This window comes from Festucalex cinctus, chromosome 6 (genome assembly GCF_051991245.1).
Source record: "Festucalex cinctus isolate MCC-2025b chromosome 6, RoL_Fcin_1.0, whole genome shotgun sequence".
Taxonomy (NCBI): domain Eukaryota; kingdom Metazoa; phylum Chordata; class Actinopteri; order Syngnathiformes; family Syngnathidae; genus Festucalex; species Festucalex cinctus.
In genome coordinates, this window is record NC_135416.1 from 15,079,598 (window position 1) to 15,100,716 (window position 21,119).

Genomic DNA, 21,119 nt, shown 5'->3' on the forward strand with positions numbered 1-21,119 from the left:
AATAAATCAGAACTGTTGGAGTGCCAGACTCCTCTGTCCCAGCACCCCTATATAAATCTGCAAATTGGTATAAACAGTGCCACCGGTGAAAATAATCACTCCGCATGATCAGATAATCGGATTATCAAACCACGAATCGCCATTAAAAAAAAAAAAAAGAGAACTTCACAAAATGTGAGCTGGAGATACTAGTAAATGAAGTTGAGGTCCAAAAAAAAAAAAAAACGTTATTTTTGGCACGCTGTCCTTTGGAGTCAACACCTTTTAATAAGGTGCTGAGCTGATATGGCAGCCTGGATTTTTAGCTCAGCGGTCAGCGCTCTGCGCACCCAAACGAGAGACGAGGTGGTGGCGTGACTTCAATCCCCAAGTTGGGGAAAAAAATATTGGCGACATCAACACTGGCCGTTTACCATGGGCATTTATTGTGCTTCACACTGCCCAGCATAATCTCTAGTATCTCGACAGCTCTCCAATGGCTCTAAAGCAAGAAAAAAAAAAAAAAAAAAAAAAACGTGTGTGTGCCAGCGACGGTCTTTCACTCCTGATACATCTGAATGTGAGCATGGAAAGGTTTGTATGTCACGTTTTTGTACGTACGCACCTGGTTTCTTTCTCTTTGTTGGTGCAACATTGCTGTTACTGTCAGTTGGAAAATGACTGGTCATTTTATGTTTCCTTTTGTTGTGAGCGTAGTTTATTCTTTGACTTTCTTTGGACCTTGTTTTTCTTTTTTCCTTTTAAGCCTGTTAAAGACAGTGTTTTGATCATTCCACACACCATGTTTGCCTTTTGTGTTCTTTTGACACTACATTCTTTTTGGAGATGACGCTTGTCCACTCTCCTGCCTTGCTTGCCTCCCCACATTTGGATCGACCTTTTGCCTCCGCACTGCACCATGCAAACCCGGCGTTTTGTGACACTATCAATATGAAGGTAAAAAATGGAGGAAAAATAAAAAATGATTCTGGCAGTAGATCTCATTTATTTTGCAGAATAGCTGTAGAAAAAAATAATGCCTCTGATTATGGCTGTGCACTGCCCCGGAGCGGCCCAATTTAGATGTCATGGTACATACTTGCTTAGTTAACCATGCATGTCGTGCTGTAATAAAAGTTATTACAGCAGAAATGCTGATGCTTGGTCTATTTTCCAAGAGGAGTGTAAGTCTTTCAATCGTAAGTGTAACTTTTGTAAGTAATTGGTGATGTCAAATCTGAAATTGTCCGACAGCATAAAACTGTAAGCACTAAAGCAAACCTCCTTACCAGATATAATATGTATATATATATATATATATATATATATATATATATATATATATATATATATATATATATATATTCACTCAGGAAAATGCACTATATACAGGATGTATACCCATGAACTCCTTCTCAATCTACACTTCTGGGCTTTTGCTAATGTGTGGTGGTGATTTATTTCCTACAACAACAACCCCCCCCCAGCCTGTATTTTGCCATTTTGTGTTTGTTGGGACGTTTCTGTGGACAGACAGTTATTTACCCTTCCATCCAATCGCAGAGCGGGGGGTGGCGGGATGCGTGTCACTCACTGTCGGCAGACGGGGCCGGGCGAATTTGTTGGCTGCATGACGTTACTCCCAACTTCACAACTTGACAGCACGCAAAGATTTTTTTTTTTACTCACTCACTCACTCACTCACACAAGCTATCAGCTTGAGTGAGTGAGTGAGTGAGCTATCAAGCTTACATGATAGCTTGTGTGAGTGAGTGAAAAAAAAATCTGTGCTTGCTGTCAAGTTGCCGCGGGAGTGACGTCATGCAGCCGACAAATTCGCCCGGCCCCGTCTGCCGACAGTGAGTGACACGCATCCCACCACTCCCCGCTCTGGCATTGGCTGGGAGGGTAAACAACTGTCTGTCCACAGAAACGTTCCACTGTTGACAAAACAAACACAAAATGGCAAAATACAGGAGGGGGGTTTGGTGTGTTTGGAAAAAAAAATCACCACCACACATTAACAGAAGCCCAGAGATGTGGATTTAGAAGTTCATGGGTATACATCCTGTATTTATAGAGTGAATTTTCCTGAGTGAAAACGGAAGACCCCGGCTTTAAATGTTCCTTTTCCATTAAACAGCATGTTTTGTTTTGTTTTGTTTTTCTTTACTGTTACAGATCGTACAGCAGTAGCCTACTCTTTCCGGTCATATATTATATGTCTGCTTCTATAATAATGTATTGTCAGAGGAGTAAACACAACAACAACACACAGCCTGATCAGAAACTGCCTGCTAATAGAGTAACTAATTTACTACCTGAGGAAACCATGGTTACACACACAGCAGTAGTCTCCTGAGCGATGGCCTGTCAGTCCGTGAGTCCAGTGCAATCTCAGGCTTGATGATCTGAAGTTGTGTTGCTTCACACACTACTGCTCTGGGATGTGCGTGTCAACACAAGACAGTAGTCTTTGTGAGCACACTGTTTATCATGCCCATGCAGCATGTGAGGAGCAAACGGCTCCAATTTGTGATGTCTTGAGCGTTTGAATATTAAGTGATTGTCTTGAGTGATCATGTAACACTTGGCTTCACTATCAACTCCTTCCACTTGTGCTAACCTTGGATAATAAACATTATAATAAAGGATAATTTACTATAAAGGTCAAATTCTGATCACCAAAACAATGGATTATGCAGATTTCAATGGGAAATGTCACTGCAATGATTTCTTGCCATTGTGACCTTTGTAGATTGTGTCACTTCATCTTATTTATTGTTGCAAATTAAGATAACAACATGAACTTGGTTTGATTCTGTCCATTCTTCAGTCTCCACAATAAATAAATAAATAAATATATAACTAATACTATACTATACTAATAACAATAAATGCCAGTTACTGAGCCCCAGACCCTAAAAACACCTTTCAGAGTGGGCTTTTTTTTTGGGCATTGCCTGTGCTCTAATCATGGTGTCGAATCAGCATCGTGATATGGCACACCTGTGAGGTGGGGTGGATTATCTTGGCAAAGGAGAAGCGCTCACTATCACAGATTTAGACTGATTTGTTAACAATATATGAGAGAAATGGTGATATTGTGTATGTGGAAGAAATTTTAGAGCTTTGATTTCATCTCATAAAAAGTGGGAGCAAAAATAAGTGTTGCATTTATATTTTTGTTGAGTATACATACAAGACCCACCACCAGGCTTGTGATACCTGGTGTGCCAGCTAAAGAGTTGACAGCCTCCTGGGATGTGCCACACACTGATCCCCGTCATCCACAGATGAGCACTCCGAGCGTGCAGGGATGGGATCAATCACTTTGGACAGCAACTTCTGGGAATTGCCGCAGTGTCAAAACAACATCATAACACTTAACCACCTGCCTTGTATGGTGTAAGCCCACCTGTTGTTGACCCATCAAGGCATGGACTCTACAAGCCCTCAGATGGTGTGCTGTAATATCGGGCAAGTCAATTTTAGTCCAGTATAGTGTGCGGGGATGGCGTCGTGGATCAAACTTGTTTATCCAACAACGTTCCACAGATGCGGGTCCGGATTACGATCTTGGCCGTGAATCTATTTGTGTTTCTCGAACTTCCACACCCTAAATATTCAATAACGCCTACTCATTTCAGCATTGTGCTTACCCAGTCAAGGCATTAGAATGAGATGTTTCAGAGCCACATATAGGCAAACAACAAAAATAGCTACATCAACAGTGCAAATGTTTTACTTGTAGTTTACACAAGTGTCCGCCAGAACCATTTGTGGGATTTTAACTGACTAATCAATTGTCATTGATTGCACTTTGTTGTTACAAATGGATAATTGATTGCTTTGAATTAATGACAGAATGTTTACTGATATTGGCTGGCAACCAGTTCAGGGTGTACCCAACCTACTGCCCGAAGCAAGCTGGGATAGGCTCCAGCACCCCCATGACCCTTGTGAGGACAAGCGGCTAAGAAAAGCGATGCCTGGATGGATGTTTACTGATAAAGGCTACTTTTGTCACTATCACATGGAAGTCTCAGAGAAAGTGGGCGTGTGTGTAGTCCGCATAGGAGGTGCGGGCATTGGTCCGCACTTTATGATGTCATAAAGTTAGTACTCGCTCGTTTTCTCAGGTTGGGAGGGGCTGGTGCTTGGAGAGAAGAACCTAGAATTTCTCAGAGAGGGGCAAATAGAGGACAACAACACTTCAGTCATGTTTTTGGTGAGGAATTAGCATTTTAACACAGCTAAAAGCTAAAAAAAAGTTTATTTTTCATGTTGCTGTCCCTTTAAGAACCAAAATCTCCAATCAAATTGCTAGTGTTTCATGAGGCCAGTGCATCAAGAACCACTGTGTAGAGGTTTATCAAGGAACTGCCACTCCAGCCACTCCTGAACCAGAGACTTCAGAAGTGTTGTACGTGCCCTAAGGAGAGTAACATAACTGGAATAGTCTACCACTCTGTGGTGCAGTCATATTTTCAGATGAAAATCAATTTTGAACTACATTTGTGGCTCAAGGAAGCAGGCACTGGAGGACTGATGGGGCCCACAGGCCAAGTTGCTCGAAGTCAACTGTAAAGCTTCCACAGCCAGTGATGGTTGAAGTACCATATCATCTGCAGGTGTTGTTACCATCACATATGTGCTGAAGGCTGCTATCAAAGCAAGCTGGGCTTCAATAACACCTCAGCAGTGTCATCATCATAGAGCTATTGCATTGCTTGTTTTTTTTTTTGTTTTTTTTTGGCATTTCGGCTCACCAACATTATCTTTCGACACCTTGCGAGGGAATTACAATCTGTAGTATTTTACATTTGTTTCTAGTGTCAAGGAAATGATGTAAAAAAATTATGTTGACTTAATCCATATAATTAGTCTCTGTTGTCAGTGTTCTGTGCTTTTTTTTTTCTTTTTTTTTTTTTGCATTTTATTTTCATTGGCATTCAGCGGTGTATTATTGACGGTATTATATTAACCACATTATGTGATAATGTTTATTAGGGAAGTTCTCTTGAGTGCCGATTCAATAGCACATTGATCCTGGAGTCATAGTCAGGATGCAGAGAAAGATATGGAACTTTTTAAGGAGGACCAAAAAAAAAAGATTTTGGTCTGAATTCATTTTCACAGTAGTACATTAGAAATGCTCATTTCATTATACAACTTTCTGGTGCATTGTGTTCAGTAACATTTCCATGGACATACTGTACTTGTTCTTCTCTGGGCTGAATTTGCAAGTTAATTCTTACAAACTGAAGTATATTCTTGCAAAGTTTAACATTGAGGAATAGTCACTCTGTCAGGTATTCTCGTTTCTGTCTACCTCATTTAGATGTGCTCATCTTTCTACATTAGACTATAAAGGCGCAATTGTTTTAATTTAGTAGACTATATTGACTGTGTTCATTGTCGGCAGTAATTCATCTTTATTTTTATTGACATAAAGGGGTCGGCTGTTAAATTTCAAAAGCAAAAACAGAACTATAGTTGTTCCAAACAATCTTGGGGGGGAACACTGACAATTAGTTGCTCATTACCAATCAATATAATGAAGGCCAGATGGCCAATGAGAAATTGTTATGTTTCATCTGTTATGGGGCCAGCGTATGCTACTTAGATCCTGTAATGGAAAGACAAATTAGCTGCTTGTGTTAACAGTTTTACGTAATTGTCAGCAAAGTGCTGCCGTGTTTACCCGTCCAGAGCTTGTTAATCCAAAAGGCTAATATCTGATTTTGCTGCAGTCCTACCGAACTTCTGTGTAGTGGGAAGAGAACACGGGTTGAAAATAAAAAGTCCATGTCACATTGATCCCTACAGTTTTCACAAACTTGCATATTCATCAATGTCCCCATATTTGGTGTTTACACCAGACTACATGCTTTAAAACTGTTGGGCTGCCAAATACTTTGTTGTCTTACTTTACTCATAATATCCCTACAACATGAGTGAGGGCCGCTACTCCTTTGCCTTTGATGCACCCATCGAACACACTCCATTCAATGCCAGTTTTGGGCAAGCATTTTTCATTTTGTCAAAAATGTAAAGCTGTTCCAATAGGCTTAGGGACTTTCAGTAGCTATCTGCATTTTCCTTATAATTGGAAAGTCATACAGTGGATTCTATACTTTTCTGTAAGAAAAAAAAGAAAAGAGAAGAAAACACAGGGTAAAGCAATGTTTATATTTCTTATAACCAGAGGGAACAGTTATTTTCATTTGATGGATGATGAAGTAGATTCCTTCACTGACTGCCAGCAGGGAGCAACATATTCCATCAGATGTCTTTCAAGACTCACAGTGAATGGAATTGGGATGCCCTTGATACCTACTATCTGATAGAGAAGTGCAGTGTCAATCAATGTTTGAAAAGGAAATGAAAACTTTTGAAGAACTGCAAGGAAGCCCATAGACTAGATTATACAAATAGAAACAGCTCTCAGATTTTGTTCAAATACCACAGCATGGAACCATAAACCCGTGTACATAATAATAATAATAATAATAATAATAATAATAATAATAATAATAATAATGGTGTGGCACACACATAACCTGGGGTGAAGTGGACACCAATACCGGAATTACCAATACCGGGTCTTACCTGCCTCTGGCGCAGTTATCCTGCAGATTTTATACCTTTCATGAATGTAGAGGCCTCCATTCTTTTTTTTTTTTTTTTTTTTTCTTTTTTTAAGAGCTCAGAATTGTTCATTCGGTAGTCTTACCGATTCAACGTCTTGTCATCATTGCTCTTTTTTTTTTTTTTTGTGTGTGTATGTGTGCGTGCGTTTGCGTGCGTGCGTTTGCGTGCGTGCGTGCGTGTGCGTGCGCGTGCGTGCGTGCGTGTGCGTGCGTGCAAATACGTATAAATTTATACTCATTCATTCACCTAAAACCTTATAAATATCCCATTACCCTTCGCCTTAACCAGGTACTTCAGAATCTTGCCAGAGTCGTGAGGTTTAAATGGTCAGGAGACCAGAGAAAAGGTCAGAAAAAAAAAGAAATAAAGAGAAAAGAAAGGTAAATCAAAGTGAAATCCAGCACCGACCAAACACTTCCTGCCTTCCCCATGATTACAAAATCAAAGTCTTACGCCAACCCCGGAAGCCTCTAAATTCCAGCAAATTTAGCGAGATCTCAAGAGACCAGAGGAAAAACTAAAGAGAGGAAGGAGGGAAGGATCGATAAGGCAGAGTGAGATCCCTAGAAGCCAGTACATCCAATCCATCAAAGTGAAGTCCAGCACCAACAAGACCCCTCCTGCGTGGTTACAAAACCAGAGTCTTATGCCAACCCCAGAAACCTCATACTTCTAATAAATTAAGATCTCAAGTGACCAGAGGAAAAACTAAAGAGAGGAAGGAGGGAAGGATAGATAAAGCAAAGTGAGAACCACAGACACCAGCACCAACTGATTCAAGGGGCTGTGGGAGGGAGAGGGTACTTCTGTTGAGTTTCAGTAGATGCTGGTGCGACGGATCTGGCATGCATAAGGACCACCACCAAAGAAAGAAGCCGTCAACCGCGGTCCAGCAAAGCGAGCACTCCCCCCTCCATTCTTAAGTTGTCATCAAATTCACATTTACCTCTAATTGTAATCAATTCATCACATTCACAAGAATTTATAGGAAAGGTATCAGAAACATTAAATGAAACATTTATCATGTGTCATCAATGGTATAAAAAGTTATGACCTCTGTTGTCTTCTATATGTTATGTGGCTACTGTATTCTAAATCACTGACATTTGTAACGTCTTAATGTTTAAACTTACAGAGAAACTCACGCAAACTTGCCAATAGACGAAGAACTGCAGTCATTGCATTTGCAATCACTTTGGATGACCATGTCTGACTGTATTATATTGAGATGTAAAAGCTACCTTGACATTGCTTCATTGAAGCTCACTTCCTTATGGAAGGCTCATATGTGCTTATGTTTTCAGTAATTGACTTATAACTCATCTTTTCAATCTGCGACTGCACGCCTCTCTCATTGCGTCTTAGATCTCTTACTGTTTTCTTTACACGCTGCCCTCATTTATTCATCTTACTATTTTCTTTCATCTCTTCTCTTCAGCCACTTCACTCTTCATTGCGCTCCATTTCGCCCAGCCAGTATGTTTAGTCAATAGTGATCTGCAGTGACTGACAGCAACGTGTGCCGTATTTTCCGCACTATAAGGCACACCTAAAAGCCTTCAATTTTTTCAAAAGCTGACTATGCGCCTTATAATCCAGTGCGCCTTATATATGGATCAATATTGAGCCGCAACAGGTCTCGCTGTCAAGACGCTATCGGTGACCCTGCATGATCAGTGACGCTCATGCGCAGAAGATCCCGCCATCCTGGATCGCCAGCTAACACTCATACTTTACCTCAGAGAAAATAATAAAACAGCTGTTTATTCATTTTGGGAGTGAATGGAGTTGTCAGAAAGCTGGTTTGTAATCTATTAATAAAGTTTGACCTATCTGACTGTTTTGTTGATGTTCCCTTTAGCGCAGCACCATCTAATGGATGCATAACGTAAGCCCAGCCTCTACTGTAGCGCCTTATATATGGAAAAAGTTTTAAAATATGTCATTCATTGAAGGTGTGCCTTATAATGCCTTATAGTGCGGAAAATACGGTACTAATTTAATCTCCTGTGTGAATATAATAAAAAATATATAGATAAAATAAATAAAAATCATATAGGAATGGTGCATGCAGGCAATCATACACTTTCAAATTATGCATGTGTATGTCAATACAAAAGCCTTGTCAGCTCTTTATACAAACAAAAACACTTTCTCGCCACATACACACAGCACCATCTGTCTGCATGCTGCCATGTGTGCACTGCACTGATGGATTGGCTAGAGGCATACACACACTGTCACATAAACAAACACACACCCACAAACGGAAAGGGTTCCATGCATAAATCACATGCAGTTTTGTGTGCAGACAAGCTGAAACACAAACTCACGCGTTTCCTATTTGCACAGTGTGACTGCATGGTGTGTTGAAAGGTCTCTTGAACATATTTTTGAGCGTGACTATGTTTACTCGCTCGCATATATTCGCATTGTTACTGTAACTGTAGGCCCGTCGTTGACGTATTGTATTCCACATACTGCTTCTTTCAACCTAGCACAGTGCAAACGCTGAATCTGGGTAGGCTTTGCTGCCAACCTTTAAATGAAACCTTGAACATTTTCAGCGTACTATAAAACAGTTCTTTAAAATCAGCTGCTGTACATTAAAGGGACTAACTGAACAATTATCAGTAGTGAAAAGTTAATATTTTGTCAAGAATTAATTTGATAACGTCATTATTTTTCATGTACAATTAATACCTTTAAAAAAAAAAAAAAAAAATGTATTTGCCGTCGACTGATGATGACATCACCTATGCTGAGGAAGTAGGTAAAGGCCAATCATGGCTTACCTATTTTCCGGGTGGTCAGTAAACTGAGCCATGATTGGTCGTTACCAACTTCCTCAGCATAGGTGATGTCATCATCAGTCGACAGCAAGTAGAAAAAATACTTTTTAAAGGTATTATTTTAACATGAAAAATAATGAAGTTACCACATTAATTAGAGACAAAATATTAACTTTTTACTGCTGAAAATTACGCAATGAGTTAAGTGTCCCTTTAAAGCTATGCTCAAGTCCACACACCCGGACAAATCCCTCCCCGTAATGTTTGGTTTCCTTTTACCTGTCGTGCCTCTATGAACAAAACCCCTTCCACATTTCATATCTAATTGAGTTACACACCCTGACCTAAAAGGCCATTGAAGTTTATTTGTTTTGCAGCCCATTTGATGAAAATTGCCAATTCCAAAATGACACCGGTGTCGTGCCACACCGTGGCACAATACACAAGGTACAGCAGGTCACAGATCTAATTTAATGTCTTCCACAGGCAGACACTCAAAGCCTGCTGTGCCGGTTATGAATTCATTTCAACAAAGTCAGTGTAGTTAGTCTCATGCACTCTTGTCAAGAACACTGAGTGCATCGTACTAAAACACATTACGCAGCTTCATATTAGCACGGACCAGCACACATCAACATCAGCTCCAACACATCCATCAACAACATAGCAAGTCACATATTTTATACTCTGCTTGCTATTCAGGTCATATCAGTCCCTGACAGAGAAGTGACCAAAAAAAAAAAAAAAAAGTAGTTGGTACTGGATTTAAACCCCATAGGTATATGCTGTCACTAAATAATTCCCCTGTCACAATTCATTTGTGTTTTTTATCATATACTGTAACTAGCATCTTCTATTCTTGACTGGTATTTATGAAGGACACAAAAGTATGCATAGTGCATTACATATACTGTAGCTGTATACATGTGTAAATCATACACTGATACCTCTCACACATTTTTACACATAGCTTCACGCACAACCGGAATGGGCTCTAGCAGTCACGCTATACCACTGCAGACAGACACAAACTAAAAAGAAATACAACTTTGCTTTGACCAAACCACTTTCTTTCAAATGAAGGAGATCTGCTGGAAGATTTGGAGGGCTTTTGAGCACTGAAGCGGCTCATTCCAAATCTAAGGGCAAGGTCATGAACATCTTTAGAGCAACCTGTCAAAGTTGAAAATCAATACTGTAACCAGTGTGGCATTAAAATGATGGCAGTGATATCATATTGCTTATTTTTTCTGAAGTCTGACAGATGGGATTGATCTTCAGTAGGGATGTTCGATACAATTTTTTCTTTTTTTTCTTTTCAGAATGATACCAGTTTGAGTACTCGACTTTTGAGTATGCATCAATACTAATACCAAGCAACAAATACCACTCGCACTTTGATACATAGATTGTCATTCCATAACACATTATATGTTCAGATCTGCACTGTTTGGTACACTTTAAATCAGGGGTCTCCAAGTTCTGTCCTCGAGAGCCCCTATCCATCCTGTTTTCCATGTTTCTCTCCACGAACACACCTGATTCATGATCGGGATCGTTAAGCAAAGCTTGCTGATTAGCTGATCATTAGATTCAGCTGTGCTGAAGGACAGAGACATGGAAAACAGGCTGGATAAGGGCTCTTGAGGACCGAATTTGGAGACCCCTGATTTAAATGGGCCAGAGTTCTTTTCCCACGCTGGTCCGGACCTTTTGTGCAAGCGGGAATCCTGGATCGGATCAAACAACCGGATCGAGACACACTTTCTGAGGTGACTCCAAATGGAATCAGCATGGTTTGCTGATCTGTATCAACTGCAGAACACATGCACATTTTTGGGCTTAACAACTCATCATTGCTAAGCATTATTCGGGGTGAAAAAATGCCTGGTCGTGAATGTTGTCCTAAATTCATACATAATTCTACATATTCTGTTTAGCCACGCTGCTATCAGCATGTTGTGGGTCGGGGCACGTGGAGCATAACGGCTCCTTCGGGTTACAGAAAATATATTAAATGGATTAAAGATCAAATATAATACAACTATCCGCAGGAAAAATACCATTTAATATAGCTGGTTGTAAAACACATTTTCAAGGACTGTACACTGTGGTTGTGTACAATGTAATATAAGAAGTAGTTTATGACTCACATCGGCCAACAAAAAAAAGATTTCAATTTAAGTTGTAAATGTTGGTCAATGCTTTTGATAGTGTTTAAGCCACCAAGAAAGGCCTTACTGACCAGGACAGCTCACCACTTTTGTTTTGTCCACAAATGCCCTTCAAGGTGAGAGAATACCACATTTTTTTGGAGAGAAAATATTTTTGAAGCCTTTATGAGACATTTTAACCCCATTTTCATCGGGTAATACGTTTTAGTTCACAGTACACAGTAATTCTGTAGAGTAAATTTGACTCTTTAGAGTGGAACCAAATAGATTGAAGTTTTAGAGTAGGCTAATACTCCAAATAGACTCAGTTTTAGAGTAATATTTACACTTGGAAGAGAGTAAAATAAAGAATTGAAAAAAAATAAAATAAAATAAAAATCACTCAAGGATTGAGGAACGAACTCACAACCTTCAGCTTGGATGATGGTCACACTACCACCTACTGTTTGCTTCCTCCAAAACCATTTACTCTCTTGGAGTTAGAAAGATTTCAGCTGACATAAACGATATACTAGCACACAGCAGGAGCTGCGTGGCTCAGGGAGTAGATCGGCTCTCTTCCAAGCTGAAGGTTGTGAGTTTGTCCCTCAACCCCTGAGTGACTTTTTTAAATTTATTATTTTACTCTGTTCCAAGTGTAAATATTACTCTAAAACAGGGTCTATTTGGTCTCACTCTAAATAGAATCAAATCTACTCTACAGAATTTACTGTCTACATTTTGTATGTATTTGTCCCAAAAGATCATTTCGATATAAAAATGTATAATGTATGTAATATAGTGCATTATTTTACAGTCGATGGATGGATGTAATATTAGTTAATATTATAACCATTTTACTTTTACTTGATCTGCGTGTGTGCACGTGCTGTACTCTATGTTCAATATTTGATTTTTATGGTTCTATGTAGCAAATGTGAATGTGTGTTTTGGACTTTTCAGACCTGTTGTGTTATGTTTTATTGAATCAGCGCCATGCTCCACTGTTCATTTAATTTAATGGCCGCAGATCACAGAAAACATCTGGCTGGTTTTCATTATTGATTTTTAAATCTTTTAACGGACTGCCAAGCCTGATATGCTGGGATTTGTTCTATATCTAGGTTTGCATTAAATTGCACTAAAACTCATTTGGACATGCATCAACTTTTCTGATGGCCAAGCACTTTAATAATGCTTTGATTTCGTTTCAAAATAGGCAACGTACGGTATATGCTTTTTGCATTCAAAAGAAAAAGAACACCAGAACATAAATGTGCACGTTTGTATATGCTTTTGTTTGTGATTTAGTTTTGATAGAATCATCTATTTTCTCTTTCTTCCATATCTTCTCCAGCCCCTCCTTTATTTTCTCATCCTCACCCTTAATTCTCCCATTCAATCTTTCTCACGCCTCCAGTTTCCAATTTGAAAAGCTTCGTTGGTCGGTTGCACCGGCAGTTAATGATAATTTGCAGAAGCACCTTTCCACATTCAAAGTTCCTTTAACAACATTCAGTCATTTCCATCAGTATATGTGAATGTGAATAAAAAATGAGTGCCCGGGAAGTCAAACTAATTTGTAGTCACTGAGTGACACATCATTTGGCCTTTCAGAAGGAACAGAACTGTGGCAGGTCTCTCATTATCGCCTCATCATGTAATTGAGACGAGGGTGAGCTCAAATATTGGCAGAAAAGTTATTTTCCGTGCTGTTGTCAATGCTTCTGTCCTTGTTGCAGACAATTTCCGAGATTTTTCTAACCTTACACAAGAGTATACAGAGCTGGTTTTGTACCAAGTGCTTTCCCTTGACCCAACAGTAATTAGACTCAACACTTACAATGCACATACAGTACCTGTGATACAAAGCCGCCAGTGTTTGCCATGAGGGAGCTCAATCAAATGAATTCTATTTAAATGTTGTACCATCCAAAGAAAAAATATCATGCTAAAAATGTCCTTGAAGGACATAGTTTTTGAATGTTCCTTTATGGGGTTCCATATTTATTTATTTTTTATTATCATTATTATTATTCTGTAACTGTTATCGCAAACAACCGCTGACCACCATCATCCTCTCTCTATTTGTCTGTAGGAAGGAATGGGTAACCTGCGAGTGACCAAAGAAGGGGTGAGACTGGAGGGGGTGTCTGAATTCCTATTGCCTTTATACGTCAAAGAGATCCAGTCCCGAAGGGTAAGTGTGTAAAAATAATGCTTTGCTCACAACTGCCAAGTTTTCTGATGCCTGTGAGTTTGCATATTTGTTTTTTTTTGTAGTACACAGGATGTTGCATGGTTTTATTGATCCACGTGTGTTTGTTGTACTGCAACAAGAGTCAGGATGGGAACTAGCATATTGATCGACTCGTTGCAATGTTGCTTTCTATAGTGAAACTTGAAATGTGTTCCGAAGCCCATGTCCGCAGGGATAGTTGTTTTGTTTGTTACATAACTGGAATTGCACTGAAAAAATCAGGATGTGAAAAAAGGAGGAACCTATTCCATTTTTGGATTCCGCCAGCAGATACACTGGAATCATTTTTGGATCTTGTTGAAATTCTGTGAGTTTAAAACTTGAGCTCAACATGTGCCAAAAATAACTTTTAATGTATCCTCTTACATACAGCATATATAATAGAATTATGCACCCATAAATGTTGGACATTATTTTTAAATGAGATTTGTCAATTTCCAATCCTTTTCTCAGAAATGAATTTCATTTTGCCAAAACAGCACACACCATTCTCAGAAGAAGTTTAGTAATTCACAGTAATTCAAAACACCAGTGAGTCTAATTATCTTCAAAATTGTTGTGCTCAGAGATAAATGGATAAAAAAAATGTATTTTTTAAGGATATGTTTTCATTTTTGTTGAGCACCGTTTCCTTTCAAATGGTCTGACTATTCCTTTTGTTTTGTTTTGTTTTATTTTTTTCCAAGTTGTTTTCCCCCCATTTTTCTTAACATTTAAAAAATAGGGGCTGTCAATCAACTTATGTTTTTCAATGTAAATAATGCAAAGGTCAAAAGGATTCATCTTAATGATAAGATTCAAGCATTCCTTGTAAAAGAATGCATTTATTAAAGTGTGCGTATGCATTTGTGTGCATCTCACTTTTGAATACATGTTGTGCATTCAAAATAGCTCATCCATCAAACCCACACACAATTGTCACCGATTCTGTTAGTGGAGGCGACATAGACTGTGGGTGTGCACTTGTAGCATGTATGAAATATTTGTGTTTAAGGGTGTGTTTGTGTGTTAGTCAGCCATCGGAATGGCAGTGACACGCACACCCCTACACATCACGTGCATTTGTAGTGTGACAATAGATCTGTAGAAAATTGAGTAAATATGTAATGTAACATTATTTTCTACCTACAAATAAGCAACAACATACGAGATGATTTAAGCAGTGGTATGGTGCCCCACCAACCCCACCACCCCAGTAGTATTCATCACGGGCAGAAAAAGCTGGCAATTCTGTAAGAAAATTGGGAGCCCAGATTCCAAAATCCTCTGAACCCTGGATTTATTGTCAGCAACATTTAGCAAGCAAGCAAAAAAAAAAAAAAAAAAAACCTCTTTCAATCAAAACTTCTTCACATTGCCACAGCCATGAGATCATTGCAGCTCCGGGATATCATTACACCATCTATCTATTGCGCCGTTTTATCTGTGAAAATGGCTTCGGCAAAGGATGGAGGTGTGGAACATCAATTGAAGGGCTTGGAGGATGTAATTGAATTGGAAAGATTCAAACAACCCGACATTTGGAGCAAAAGCTGTGGCCAATCTCGGCCAACTGCTGCACTTAGCAGGACTATGTACAACTTGCTTTACACTTTCTTTCTTTCTTTCTTTCTTTCTTTCTTTCTTCTTCTTCTTCTGCTTCTTATGATCACTGACATAAGTACAGATTCCAACATAGCATATGTCTGAAAAAACATGTTTTAATATTATTACCCAAGTCCTGTATTAGCGTGTCTTTTATCAAGCATTGTTGCTGAAAATTGACTGCCTAATACCAGTAATAAATAAATAAATACTATGATTACTTTTGTAATTGGCTACACTTATAACAAAACAAAAGACAACATAACAAACCATAATTCATTCAGTATTTCTTTATACTTTTCAAATATGCAGCAAATTGTTATTTTACTTATTGGGAGTCCGAGGGAGTCCTCGAGTTACATCGTTTTGACTTTACGGCGCCCGCACCTTCTTTTTCGTTAATTTCCCACAGTAATCACACCATTTTAAAGTTTTTAAAGAGAGGGTGAGGAGAGGAATCTTCAGAGAGTGCAGGAGTGAATTGTAACAGTCAGTTCCTCTCCTCTGTCCTCGCGAGCCATGAACAGAGTGTCTTCTCTCCTTTTTGTGTTATGTTTAATAGATGTTAAACAGGTAACCCTGACAGTTGTTACCTCCAGCAACAGGCGTCCATCTAGTAGGTCGGCTCGCCATCAGGCGCGTCACATTTCCGTGTTTGAGTTCCCATTAGCTCCGCTTCAGCGATAAATGTCCGTGCAGAAACATGGAATATTGATTCCACATCTTCCGGGTCGCGCAAATAATATGTTTTTAAAATTACTGTACAAAGTATTTTGATAAATATTGACTTGAACGGTGAAATCCGACTTCAGTTGAAATTCGGGTTACATCGCCAGCGTATGTACCGAACTCGGCCGTAACTCGAGGACTCCCTGTTGATAAAAGTGTCTTAGATTATAAATGTTGAAAACATTTATTATTTAGATTGTTGGCCTGACACTCAAATGACACCTCACATTGTCTTCTTGCCACTGACTGGTCTTTCGTCCTTTTGATGTCAAACTAAAATTATTTTCCAAACAGCAGATGAACTGGCTTTTATTTTGATATTAACAGCTACCTCTATTGACTGTTGAGTATGCAGTAAGTTGCACTGGCTGAGAGAAAACTTGCTGAATCAATCATAAGTATGTGAAACTCCTCGAGGACCCAATAATCTACTTTATGAGAAGATACACTGAGAGATAGGCACATAAAAGGCAGAACGAAGGGGTGGGATTAAGATGACAAGCTGAGAAGAGATTGATACAGATAAATGTGTGACCGCAAATCATCAATGAGAATAGAGTGGGGTTATGCCACAAATATATCTGCACCACATAAATAACTGCATTCTATATAAATTACACACCCCAGTTCCAATAAAGCTGAGAAATTTTCTAAATTGTAAATAGTATTTAGCATAAATGGTGCCTTCACAGATGTGCAAGTTTCCCATTCCATGAGCACTAACGCACTCCCATACCATCACAGATGCTGACTTTTGAACTTTGTGCTGATAACAATCCGGATGGTCTTTTCCTCTTTGACCCAGATTATGCAACATTTATGATTCCCAAAACAATTTAATATGTGGTCTCGTCAGACCACAGGGCACTTCCACTTTGCATCACTCCAGCTCAGATGAGCTCGGACCCAAGGAAGCCTTTGACATTTGTGTTTTTTGTTATGTTTTTTTTTAGTTGCACTCCAAATTCCATGAAACTTTCAATGATGTTATGGGCTGTATATGAAATCCTTACATTTCTTACAATTTAACCTTTGTGAACCTCACTCCATCCTTGCTTGTGATCAACTGAGCTTTTGGGGATGGCGAGGCTCTTTTTATATTCAATCATGACTCTCACCTGTTCATCAGCTTGAACATTAAATATCATGTCTGTGGAGTGTATTCAATTGAATACAGGTTAAAAAGGTTTTGCAGGTTATTGTACTGTATTCTGTCTTTACTTAGGTTTTACACATCCCAACTTATTTACAATTGGTGTTTTTAAAGCCGTACTGTATCTCTTCCACATATGATAATTCTGCTCCTTTTTAATATTGTACTGAATTTTCCAAGTAACCAATAACTGCAAACCCTGCATGACAATTGTCATTCCTACATAGGCTATATACTGTAATGTTGCCTCACCCTTAAATAATAGGACTATTATAAGATCTATTAGTGGATAAATAGCCTTTTGAATTATGTTATGTAGTAAGTTCTTTTTTGTCTCCCTTTTACAATATGAAATGATTTAACAATAAACACTGCTTATGAAAGCATGATGTTAATATGCCATGCATGTTTTTATTTATTTATTTATTTATTTATTTATTATTTTACTTTGTCAAACTGGATTCAGAGTCCCCTTGAGCGTCCATGCATTTCTTTTACCAACATTCATATTTTAATAATCTTCCCCCAAAAGGAAGGAAATCTTTTTTTGGGGGCCATAAAAAGTGTCTAAACGTAATAAGTAGCCTATTATACAAATAATCAAACACTCACGCAGTACCTCCCAGCCTCCTAACTGCTATTTTCCAGAGCGGCACATGGAATAATTTGATTGCTGAGTGGTGAAACATGAGTGATGAAAGACAGGATAATAAAAGATGTCCAAAAGTAAAAGCACAGAAAAACAGGACTTTGTGTGCAGTAAAGTGGTCAGAGTGAAGCACACACTCCAAATAATGAATAAAGAATAAAACGACTGAATATAGGTGAATGTTGGCACCAACATGGAAAGTGTTTTTCATCTGGACAAAACTGTTGGTAACCTTAATTATTCCTATTATTATTATGGTGGACGGCTTTGTTTAACTCGCTGAAAACCATGAAACAGGACTGTGCAGTGTAGTTCCTTGCCTCGTCGTTTAAAATCTGTCAGCCAATCAGATGTCGGTGACGTCACAGCCCTCCTTGGCCTGTGTTCTACAGAAGAACCAGATTGGAAGAGGTTCTGAAGAATGGTTCCATTGTCACCACCAGACCTCGGAAAAAAGGGTCATGAAAAAGAAATGGCACATGGTGGAGCAAGGATGTTTTGGAGTACAACCGGCACAATAGAAAAGAAGCAACAGAGCTAATGTACCAGCAAGGTCCCGTTTTGTCTTGTCTGTCAATAGGGGATTCTCCAAGTTTTGTGACTTGTTAACATGCAGTTTGGCAATTTTAGAAAGATTTATTTTTAACAGTGGTGTCCTTCTTGGTTGTCTCCCACGCAGTCGACTTTGGCTTAATCAACAACGGATGGTGCGATCTCTGATGTAGTACCTTGACACAGGAACATCAAGCTGCTTGGAAGATATAAGATCCTTTACCTTTAACATGCCTGTGTATAAATTTCTTTCCAACCTCCTATGACAACTCAATTTCACTTCCTCGATTCCTTGATATGTCACCAAACATCACAGTCACGACTGGTCACCCTTTAAATAGGCTGATACAAGTTTGAGGGGACCTGCCATGCTAATTAGAGGACACACCGTGGCATCTGTGATGCTAATTATAGGATAACATTGGTTGAACATGTTCCTATGGTAAAAATATTTCAAACCTTACCATCATTCATTTTGTCCAGTCCTGCTTCATGAGATTGCTTTTTAAAATAATTATTTTGAACCACAAATGAAAAGCAACTTCATTTTCATTACATTAATGATTATTTTTAATATTATTTTATGAACTGAGGGTGCCAACAATTTTGTCCATGTTATTAAGTCATGATTGTGTTCTACACAGTGCACCTAATTTCCATTTTTGCTCGCAGGGACATTTTTCAATTATTTTATCTTTAACCACCAAGCATACAGGAAGATGTGGCCAGATGTGTTTTATATGAATGGCGAAAAAGGTCGACATAAGTGTAATTACCGTATTTTCTGCACTATAAGGCGCACCTCCAATGAATGACATATTTTAAAACTTTTTCCATATATACGGCGCTACAGTAAAGGCTGGGGTTACGTTATGCATCCATTAGATGGTGCTGCGCTAAAGGGAATGTCAACAAAACGGTCAGATAGGTCAGTCAATTTTTTTTAATAGATTACAAACCAGCTTTCTGACAACTCCATTCACTCCCAAAATGAATAAACAGCTGTTTTATTATTTTCTCTGAGGTAAAGTATTAGTATTAGCTAGCGAACCAAGATGGCGGGATCTTCTGCGCATGCGCGTCACCGATCGTGCAGGGTCACCGACAGCGAGACCTGTTGCGGCTCAATATTGATCCATATATAAGGCGCACTGGATTATAAGGCGCATGGTCACCTTTTGAAAAAATTGAAGGCTTTTAGGTGCGCCTCATAGTGTGGAAAATACAGTATAACATATGGCTTGCCTTTGTTTTTGACAAAAGAAATAATAGCTTGGAGTGTCACATGTATATTTTTATGGCTGGTCCAAAAGCAAACTTTAGAATTTTTTGAAAGGGAAACCAAATACAGTAGTACAAAAAGAACAAAATGCCAATACAATACTGTGCAAAAGTCTTCGGCTTCCACTATTTATGTTGTAATTGACTTTTGCGCAACAATGTTCCACATTCTATACCTTTTGTCCTCATTTGGAGTAGCGTGAATTGGGCACAGTGATGCCGAGAACGTGTTACTCCACGTTGAATAATGCGCAAACGGCTGTTGTTTTGAGTAACTAGTAATCTAACATGTAATGTAGTAGTCTTATACTATACAAAGATTTAACGTGTTACTTTGTGACAAAACACAATTGGCAAAATGAAAAATTGTACGTCTATCGAGATTTACCACTAGATCATGAGGCGGTAGTCATTGATCACCACACCAAATTCAGCCACGAACAAATACATAAGTAATTTACACATTTAGAAAAAGTTATCGTTAAACAATAAAATAAAGCAGGGGAGAAAACCACACAATTTATCATTATATAATTGCTAATATGACAAATGTAATGATACCTTTTACACTGAAGTGTGTACTTATGTTCCGCGAATGGTGGTAGCTAGAAAATGGCGATTCGGCAAGAAACTAGAATCACCAGTACTGGCAGACATTTAAAAGCACCATCGACGCTTTGAAAGACTCAGGTCCTGAAGCATGGACGATGTTGAGAGAGGATAAAGCTGTTCAGTGGCCAGCTCTGGAAATCTCATCTCAAACCAGTGCTTGGAGGCTCTCATACAAGGCTGGTGCTCTGTGACAATAAGAGCCAGGGAGGATGGAGGCAGCTGGCTTGCTCAACAGCTGGCAGGGTTGTTAAAGCTATCGTCCTTGACAACAGTTGCCGTAAGAAGAAAGGAAAAAAAATGCTAAACTTGTCGATGTAGTCAGATGATGTAATCAATTTTAGGTTTTTGTGCATCCTCTGTCGAGATTGGCGTCTTTAGCCCCATTGCTTTGTCTTTTGCTCTCAAAGGATCTGCAGTAATCTGGGACGGAACTCTAACAAGAATAGCGAAAAATACCACTTTGGTATAGATTTGTTGCCCGGGGTGTTGGATGGTGGCATGCGTAAAGGATGCATGCATCAAGAGAAGGGAGGTGATGTTGGTTGGGACGAAATTAATTGGGGCTCCGTCATAAAACAAATCTCGGGGTGAATGCCAGCATTGTCCATGATTAGCAACGCTTTTAAAACCATATGCAGATTTCTGAGGTAATTCTTGACTTGAGGAATGAAGCTCGGATGGAACCAGCTGGATGCAAAGATTCTAGTGAGCCAAGCCT

General features: G+C 39.0%; 1 protein-coding gene across 5 annotated transcripts in view; it reads left to right on the forward strand.

Moving 5' to 3' along the window:
- The window catches only part of sgcz (sarcoglycan zeta), a 273,737-nt gene that overhangs the window by 171,749 nt on the left and 80,869 nt on the right, over nt 1–21,119 (forward strand). For all 5 annotated transcript variants that reach the window (XM_077525222.1, XM_077525226.1, XM_077525223.1 and 2 more), the window contains exon 3: nt 13,680–13,781. In XM_077525222.1, coding sequence (XP_077381348.1) covers nt 13,680–13,781 — 102 coding nt within the window. The remainder of the gene's footprint in view (nt 1–13,679; nt 13,782–21,119) is intronic.